The 9,801-nt window shown below is 37.8% G+C and overlaps 1 protein-coding gene across 3 annotated transcripts in view; it reads right to left on the reverse strand.

Annotated features, from left to right (window-relative positions):
* Positions 1-6,717: 6,717 nt before the first annotated feature.
* LOC107044080 overlaps positions 6,718-9,801 on the reverse strand; it is an 18,216-nt gene continuing 15,132 nt past the window's right edge. For all 3 annotated transcript variants that reach the window (XM_015265827.1, XM_015265829.1, XM_015265828.1), the window contains exons 4-5: positions 7,170-7,433; positions 6,718-7,089 (exon numbers count right to left, since the gene is read on the reverse strand). In XM_015265827.1, the coding sequence (XP_015121313.1) occupies positions 6,888-7,089; positions 7,170-7,433 (466 nt within the window). In that variant the 3' untranslated portion in view covers positions 6,718-6,887. The remainder of the gene's footprint in view (positions 7,090-7,169; positions 7,434-9,801) is intronic.

The raw sequence follows: 9,801 nt of genomic DNA on the forward strand, positions 1-9,801 counted from the left end.
CGGGACCCCTAACCAAGATACTCAGAGCTAGTATAGCCCTGGAACATGTCCCTAGTGTGTGGAATAAGACTAGGATAGTATTCATTCCCAAGCCGGGAAAAACCGGTTATAAAAAACCAAAAGACTTCCGTCCTATAAGCCTCGCATCCTTCATCCTGAAGACTGGAGAGGCTGGAGAGGATAGACACATCAAGGCCGGGCCCTTGGCTGACAGACCCCTCTCCCCCTGTCAATATGCATACAGGGAGGGAAGATCAACAGATACCGCCTTACATCACCTGGTGGGACTGATTGAGGGACAACTGGCGGTCAAGGGTTTTGCCATAGGCGCCTTTCTGGATATTGAGGGGGCTTTTGATAGCACTTCGAATCCGGCTATAGAAAAAGCCATGGAAGAACGACAGGTGTCCAAGACTATCATTGCTTGGACACAAAACATGCTGAAAAGTAGAAGACTGTCGGCAGGACATGGGAGGGCAGGTGTGGAGGGACGTCCGACTAGGGGCTGTCCGCAGGAAGGAGTTCTCTTGCCCCTGCTGTGGAACCTGGTTGTAGATGGAGTTCTAAATCAACTAAGTGAGGCCGGTTTCCACGACATCGGTTTCGCCGATGATGTGGCAGTTGTTGTGAAAGGCGGATTTCTGAGGGTGCTAAGGGACCTGATGGCAACAGCCTTCAATATCATTGAGGACTGGTGCAGGGTAACTGGCCTATCGGTAAATCCAGCCAAAACAACAATCCTGGTTTTCACCAGAAATTATAAACTGGAAAAGATCCAACCTCTGAAGCTAAATGGCTCGGAGATTAACTACACCAGCAGAGTGAAATATCTGGGTGTCCTCCTGGATAATAAACTCAGCTGGAAAGAACATATCTGTACTCAGAGAAATAAAGTGTTTGCCTCTATGTGGGCATGCAGGAGAGCTGTGGGCAGGACATGGGGACTCAATCCTAAAATGATGCTCTGGCTCTACCAAATAGTTCTACTTCCGAGACTGTTATACGCTGCGGTCGTCTGGTGGCCGAGGGTGAGTAAGACGGAAACAAGGAACCTGTTGAAAAGCCTACAGGGAACCTTCCTGAGGGCTGCAACAGGAGCCATGAAATCGACACCTACTGAGGCGCTAGAAATAGCACTCAGTATCCCACCCCTCGACCTTAGGGTTGTGAGTTGTGCTACCACAACTGCATATAGACTAAGGTGCCAACTAGAATGGAAGATGACGGGCCAAGGCCATACAAGGCTTAGCCTAATCAATGATCGACCCTTCATAGGTAAGACGGATAGGATTCCTAGGAAGTATCAGATCAGGAAAACTTTCAGAACGAGTATACCACCCAGACAGGAGTGGCTAGACTCGAAACGTAAACCAGGACCAAGAGAGGACTACTGGTTTACGGACGGCTCTGGCTTCAATGAAAGTTTTGGGGCAGGCATCTACCGTCTGAAAGATGGCTTCGGAGAGAGTTTTCCGCTGGGCCATCATTCAACCGTCTTTCAAGCAGAGATGCTGGGCATACTTAAGTGTGCAGAGTATCTGAACGCGAGAGACACAAAAAAGATGAAAATATTCATCTGCAGTGACAGCCAGGCGGCGATACACGCCCTGGAAAAACCCACTACAGAGTCACAGGTGGTGTGGGAATGCATGCAGGCATTGGACACACTGGGTAAAAACAACCGGGTCACCGTAACCTGGGTGCCAGGTCACCATGGGATTCTGGGTAATGAAGAGGCAGATAAGCTGGCCAAGGAGGGTACAGAAAGTGTGCCCTCACACGGCCTGCTTGGCATGCCCTTCGCAGTGGGAAAAACTCTTATTAAAGATCATTTCCAGCGGGATCATGTCAGGCGTTGGGAGAAAGTTGCGACCTGCAGACAAGCGAAACTGCTTATGAGAGGGCAACTAAGAGTTAGGACCAGAAAGCTTCTGGAGTTGCACAGAGGGGATCTGAGGGTAGCAGTAGGGCTCCTTACGGGTCATACAGCTCTCAGAGCTCATCTGTTCAAGATGAAACTTGCAGAACAAGAAGACTGCAGACTGTGCGGAGGCGATAAGGAGGGCGTCATCCACATTTTATGTGAATGCCCCCTATTAGCACTCCGTCGCTATAAAATCTGGGGCCAGGCTTTCCTGAAACCAGAGGACTTACAACAAGCGGCTGTCACCAGCCTTATTAGCCTAGTGAGAAACACAGGGCTGGGGCTGTGTGACTGACCGAAACTAAGGCGGAAGTTACAAAAGATCGTATGATTTAGGTGACTCTGGGCGCTTTAAGTGACCAGCCGCACTTTTTCTATTCTATTCTATTCTAATCTTTCCATGATTACTGAAAAAAATCATCAGTAATATCAATCAAATTACGACTTAAAAAAATTATTTCAATGTTTTCTCAATCGAATTAGAAGGTGGTAGTAATAGCATCATTACTTATTGAGTTACACGATAGCGTAAGATTTACACATCAGAACTCTATAAAACTCCTATGCCAATCTATTATAGTAAATAATTATACAAATTATTAAATAAGTTGAGGGCCAAGAACTGCTCTCCTCCATATAACACGAAAAAATTTACAGAAGCGACTGATTTCGAGTATATTGAGCAAATTTGTAACTACTTGAAAGGATGCAACATAAAAGTGTAGATTAGACAGTAATGTCTAATAATAACAATAATGACTGTACTAATGATAATGTAGAATAAGCATAAATTTTGAACAATGTATATCAATATGTACATATCAAACGACAGGGTAAATAATTTTATAATAAATTGAGCACTTTAAACAATAAAAAAAAATACTTATACATATTTATTCATGATTTGGACTAAACCTTGATTAAACTTAAGTTAAACTCCAGCTAAACCCCGACTGAATTTTGCTTAGATCACAATTAAATCTTGATTAAAACCCATTAAACCCGAGTAAAATACGGAATAAAAACTGACTAAACTCTGACTAGATCCTGATTAACCGTCTAATGTTGCTCAAATTATCCCCTCTTCGACGTTTCTCTCTAAGAGCACGTGATTCCTTCTGCGACGCCTTTCGTGCGTCTTGTGGCTCATCAGACAGATGGATTAAATTCCGGCCGAACCCTAACAATATATTTCGTTGAAATTGCAAATAAATCTTGATTAATCTCTGACTGAAAACCAATTGGCGCTTATCAGGGCTTGAATACAAGATAATGCAAAACTCGAAACGGAATAACCGGAAAAAAATTGTGATGACATTTCAATCAATGATAGTTAATATATAACATAAACACAAAGACAAGAAGTAACAAAATATAAATTTCGGGAACAGAATGAATGCGAAAGCCAATTGCTAATTGATTAGCAACAATAACTATACTCATTACCAAAAAATGCAATTATCCTCTTGTGTCTCTTCGATGAGGTCATGAAAAACAGAAAAGATAAAACGAACACTTGGGAAATAAACGACCAAGAGTTTCTGTAGGATAAATCTCAAGCGAATAAATTACACCCACAACTTGAAATTTATCGAAAACTAAATCAGGAATTCCGGAAAAAGCAACTAGTGATGCCGCGAGACATTTCACGTGACAAAACTTTGGAGAGATGATCTCGATCTCAATGAACATGAAAATCTTTGCTCTCGTCTCAGTCTCGTCTCGAAATGCGCAATATCGACTCCTCTCGTGATGAGCCCGAATTAATTTATCTCATCTCGGTTTCCAGTTTTACGTGTTTTTTATATGTAGAAAACTGAGACGAGATAAAACGAGACAAAAACCAAGATTTTACATTAATAAACATGAAAAACTTGAGACCGAGATCATCTCTCCAAAGTTCTGTCTCGTAAAATGTCTCGCCACATCACTAAAAAGAACAGAATTCCTAATAGAATTTCCCAACAAAAGCACTAGGTTTTCCGATTAAATTTTCCAACGAATCATAGGGTTTTTAATTCACCAGTGACAGCATCTCTTTCGATTTTCGTTAACGAAACTTCTCCGTTAATAATGTAATACAAACAATGAGCAGGATCCTGCTGATGTACAATCACTCTCTCTCCCCCGAAATACAAATATCCACAAACACAACTCACGGAGTCCCTCACATCCTCTGGATATTTTCTAAAAGCTTTCAATGTCTTTATCAGATCAATAATGTAAGATTTATCCTCCCTAGTCCTTGCATCTGTTTGAATTAAGAGGTACGAACGATCCTGTAGAGTAAAGCAACCATCATGTTGTGTTTTCATCAGTCCAGAGTAAGCTCATTACTAATGCTTATTTTATCAATTCAGTAAGAGAAATTCACCTCCAACGTTAACCCTTTTTTCTCCGCCTTTTTGCGCTCCGCCAAAGCGATGCTGACCTCATCCTTGGGTTCCCCAACACCCACATCTTCAGTAAACCAATCTATATACTCTAGTACTCGTCTCACTGCCGAGCGAAATAAATGTTTCCCCCGTAATCTAGTGGCCTTAATAGAATTGAGGAAGAAGAAACATTTTTCTTCGTTTAGGAGAATCGAGATTTCATTATTTCTAATTGAGAGTTTACGTTACCTGCACGGGTTTTTTCTTTTTTGGTCTGACGAAACTTATTGATTCTCTCAGAGAACTTTTACGATGCATTCCAGCTATTGTTGTTTAATTTATCGGAAAAAAGGAGAGGTGGAAATAATTCACATGTGGGAAACACTAATTTTGAGGCTCTTATTATGTCAATAAAATCGATTAAGCGTTTGAATGGCTATATGAAAGTTTCAACTCAATTGTTCAGTTGGTAAGGGAGAAGTTCTACGTGCCTGCAACATCGGAATTGCCTTAGATTTAATTGACCATGATTGACGAACCGTCGCACATTTAATACTTAATTAGGTTGTGTCTAAAATTGTATTGAATGAAATTATAAGACACGAAAATGGCATGGAAAATATAAAAAACCGAGGGGCTAATCATTCATGAAGTCTGGTGTACAGATGAGATGGAAATCTTATGAAATCTCATTTCGAAGTGAAAAAATATTGAGGGGAAGATAAATGAAGGAGTATATGACCTGGAAAAATTTTAGTATCCTTTTTTACTATATTTCGAAGAATTACCCGTCTCAAACGAGTACATTAATAGTAACTTGAGTATTTATTTACTTAATAATGGCCCTCATTCTTTGTATAATACTCGCATTATATTCAGGCGTACCATTCGTAATGGATGGACGAGGAAGAGGGCATCCATAAGTTTTGAGATCACACCAAACGGTTTCTCTGAACTCACTACAACCTGGTTGCTCTCAACCTCCTACTTTGGAATTTTTCATCCGACATTGCGTTGGTACACTTGATATTGAGTATTGCAATTGTTTACCTTTACCAACAATATATAAGAAAGCCAGAAGTCTTTCGATAATCGGTTTTTTCTGTTTCTTTTTCTTTCCTACACACATGAAGCAACACCACTGTCCCATATAAACTATATCACTCCTCATAATATTTTCAACATCTCTATCAATCATTTCAGCGTCAGACTTATCCGACGATTTAGTGTTTTGATCGCTCAATGTCAACGAGCTTTTTACTCGATTTAAGCGATTCAAATCTTTTGAAATCCTATGAATTCTGTTGGAGTCCCTTGAAATCCTTTAAAGTTCCTTGAAGTCCGAAAAAGATTTCAGAAATCTTTGAAATTTTGAAATCTTGAAACCTAGCGTACTCTTTTTCAAAATTGTAACAAACTTTTATTAAAGCTCCTTTAAAAAAATCTTGGTGGAAACGTCAGATTTTCTATTGAATTTACGTATCAAGAAATAAAAACAGTAGAAATTTTTTTTGTCTTAATATAACATATATATTTTTGCGAATAAATTAACAATATGCCTCCGAATGGTTATCTTGCATATCATTGCCTTCTATTGTATATCATTTATCGTTTTATAATATTTTGTTGAATTTAATTATATTTTTTTTAATCAATTTTGTAAGATTTCTTGTGAAGATAAATCAAATGAAAAAATCATTTTAGCTATATTATCTTGAATTTGAAACACCATATTTGAAGAAACCATCAGAAAATTGACGTTCAGGAAAATTTGAGATGAATTAGAAATTTTCAAAAATCGAAATAACGGATGTTGCTATCATAATGATTTTATAAGCTATGATTAAATTAACTTGAAGCATGATATGCAAAAATATGTCCGGGATTTTCATTTTCGACAAATTCCAAAATTTTGAAAATCATTTTATCAATCAGAACGACGATTATTACTATCGCCTTCATCTTCAACCTCCTTAAAGAGATATCGAAACTATTTTTTAAAGTCATCATTCAATGAATTCAAAACCTTTTTTTTAGTTATCGTGGGATAAACGACTTTCTTTTGAATTCCAAAATTCAAAAAATTAATATATAAATCGAATTTCAATTATTCAAAACCTTTTCAATGAATTCAAAACCTTTTTTTAGTTATCGTGGGATGCACGATTTTCTTTTGAATTTCAAAATTCAAAAAATTAATATATAAATCGAATTTCAATTAACGTCGATGGATAACGCTTAATAATACTTTTATCGGCTGATGACATAATATAGTATTTTTAAATCCTAATGGACTGATACAATACAAAAAATTCAAACCTCAAATTCAAATGAAATAGCTTCCATTCGGACGCAAAAATTCATCCAAACCTCCAATTAGGTAATTGGTCATTCTCGTCATACTTCAAAGTTCGGTAATTTCGTAGCAAACTCCTTTATTCATATCACAGACCTTTTACAGCAATCAAACAATTGCATTATTCTATTTAGTATAAAAACATTGCAATAACACTTCTTTCTTTTAAATATCAAAAACCTTGAAACAAATATATCTCGAACAAGTACAAACACGTGCGAAACACCTTGTGCTATAAATTAGTACTGTAGGAGTCACCAGACTTGTCATCGTGACTATTCTTCAATACTGCCGATACTATTTCATTCGATTTTTTTCTCAACTCTGCATGTTTTTCTTCGTTGAACGCACACGCTCGATCTATCACAGTATTTAATCGTCTATTCAAGCGCAACTTTATCCAGTTGAACTTGAACAAGTAGTAGAACAAGGTTCTGCAATAAAGATGAATTTTTAATCAAACATCCGGTTGGAGATTTTCCCAAAGGATTGTTACCCACAGGATTTAACTTACTTCGAGAGATAATATCTAAACCAGGATGAATAAGACATTGATGCTCGTAATCTCGGCATGTGGAGACCCATCAAATCCGCGAGGTATAACAATGCCGAGTCGTATGATGAGCCGGGTAAGTAGAGATGTAAACCTTCGTAAACGCATCTCATCATGTGCTCCAATTCAGGGCGGAATTCCCTCAAATTTGGCTTAACCCAGAAGTCTAGAAAATCACGGCTGCGTTGTCGGGTTTCTTTTAAACCTCCTCGACAAAAATTGAACCTAGAAATTCATGAAATTTGAGTTTCAATATCTTTCATGCAGGTGCGTGTTGTCAAATATAATATTTTCTAATTAGAGGGAAATTTCATAGAGGGAGTAAAGAGATCTACACCGAAAGTTTTTCCTATCTTTTTTCAATTCTTAGATATTTTTCATAAGCTATACTACTGCCTTCTGTAATAAAACAGGATCAGAACGGTGAACGGAGTTTTTTTCTCTCTGTCAAAATTCCCTCTTCTAAAAATTACCTTCGATTATTGATTCCGAAATGAAATTAAAGAATGAAATGCAATGTGAATGAACGAACAGGTAGCTGACAGCGAGCGTGTGACTGGAGATTATCTACACTGATGGAAATTATTTGAAATTTAAGTAGCAGATGCAATTGAATTCTCAATATTCTGAACTTGAATTCAATTTCAAACTAAATTGCTCATAGAATTCCTGATTCATCTTGGAAATTTAATAAAATTAAGTTTTTCATCATGAGTGATTATTGAATTTTCAAGGATAATTTGGATTTTCAAACCTATTGTGAAAATTAAGCAATACATTCAATTGAATTTTCAACAGATTGGAAATTCAATTTGAATTTTCACGATCTTCAGTAATTTTCATTGTCGTACGAACCTGAGAAATCAAATTTTATTGAATATTCAAGAAAATTGGCTGATTTATTAATAACAAGATCAATGGAAATTCCATGTCAATTATTCATTGTTAAAAATTCAAAGATTTTTTACTTGAAATTTAAAGAATAATTTTCTAACAGTGTACTTAGTAGTGTGTTTATTCTTTTGCTTCCGAATCGAAGCATGGTATACGTCAAATCCTAAATTTTCCATTTTTCCGATTTTTAGACCATGTCTGGATGTATGTGTAGAGCCCGTCCAGATCAGGCCACAAAATTTTCGACAATTTTTTGTTGTTGTTCTTGATGTATAGTTAAGAAAATTTATCGGCTAGCAACGATCTCGCGGCTTAATTAGAGGCGCTCCGCATGATAAAACGTTTTAGTCTCGAAATTCTGCGCTCTCATTTAACCTGTTGAAAAATGTTTAAAAAAAATCAAAACGTAGTTTCTGATCGGAAATTTTCTGAATTTTTCAAAAATGGTAGTCATTTTGTTCCGCCACTTCAACTTCATCTTGAAAATCGAAAAATAAAACTTCAAACGTTGATTTCAGCCTGTTCCCCCCTTTCTTCCCTAAAGCTGTTTTTTTTTTGATAATTCAGAAAATTTCCGATCGAAATCATCTTTGAAAAATATGCGCTCAGATGCCGCAGAACTGAAATAGAAATGAAAAATAAAAAATGAATCTTTTGAAAATTGATTTCTCACAGGTTTCGCATATTATGATGATAATAACGAATAGAGAAGTACGTCTCGTCAATGAAAATAACTATGTAATGAATGAAAATTGTAATTAAAAGATCAAACTCTGTAAAATCGATTTTCGTAGTATTAACTTTTTGGTTTCTATTTTCTTTCCGGCTATGCAGCACACGAGCGCGCATTTTTCAAAGATCATTTTTATCAGAAATTTTCGGAATTAAAAAAAATATCAGATTTAGGAGAAAAAGTGGGGAACAGGCTCAAATCCAGTTTCAAGTTTAATTTTTTGATTTTCACCATGAAGTTGAAGTGAGGGAACAAAATGATCACCATTTTTGAAAAATTGAGAAAATTTCCGATCAGAACCTGTTTTGAATTTTTTCTTCAGCATTTTTTCAAACGTTGAATAAGAACGCAGAATTTTGAATCCAAAACGCTTAATCAAGCGGAGCGCCTTTAATTCAGCCACACGCGATCTCTTGTATACGAGAAATCCTCTTTTCTATATATAAATATTGAGAAGAAATACGGCCGAAGGCGATATAAGCATTGAGAAGGCCGAGCCGAAGGCGATTCACATTCGTTGAAAACGAAGTTTATGCCCGAGTGGTCTATACTATTTTATGCCACATCGTGCAGAAGCTTCGCGCAGCGTGCGATAAACTCGACTTATTGCACGGCGTGCCATAATGGTATTTTATGCCACTCATGCCTGAAACCGGCTGGATTACACACTCGACGCTTCGCGTCTCGTGTCTAATTCAGCCGGTTTCAGGCCGTTTTCACTCGCCTTCGGCTCATGCTGTAAACCCCACACACGTTAAAGACGATATTGCCCCACACGTGCTGAAATATACTATTACACAACAAGTGAGGTAAGTCGGACTTTACACGCGAGTGCGGCGAAGCGACTCACTTCACGAGTTGTGTAATGCATTTTATGTCATCAGTGCGTCTGTGGGGGTGGCGAGTGGGTACGGGCGGGGGAGTGGGTCCAAGGGGCGGAGCCCCCCGTGGGGGGAGGAGGGGGCG

This window comes from Diachasma alloeum, unplaced genomic scaffold (assembly GCF_001412515.2).
Source record: "Diachasma alloeum isolate Michigan unplaced genomic scaffold, Dall2.0 Dall_scaffold_00672, whole genome shotgun sequence".
Taxonomy (NCBI): Eukaryota; Metazoa; Arthropoda; class Insecta; order Hymenoptera; family Braconidae; genus Diachasma; species Diachasma alloeum.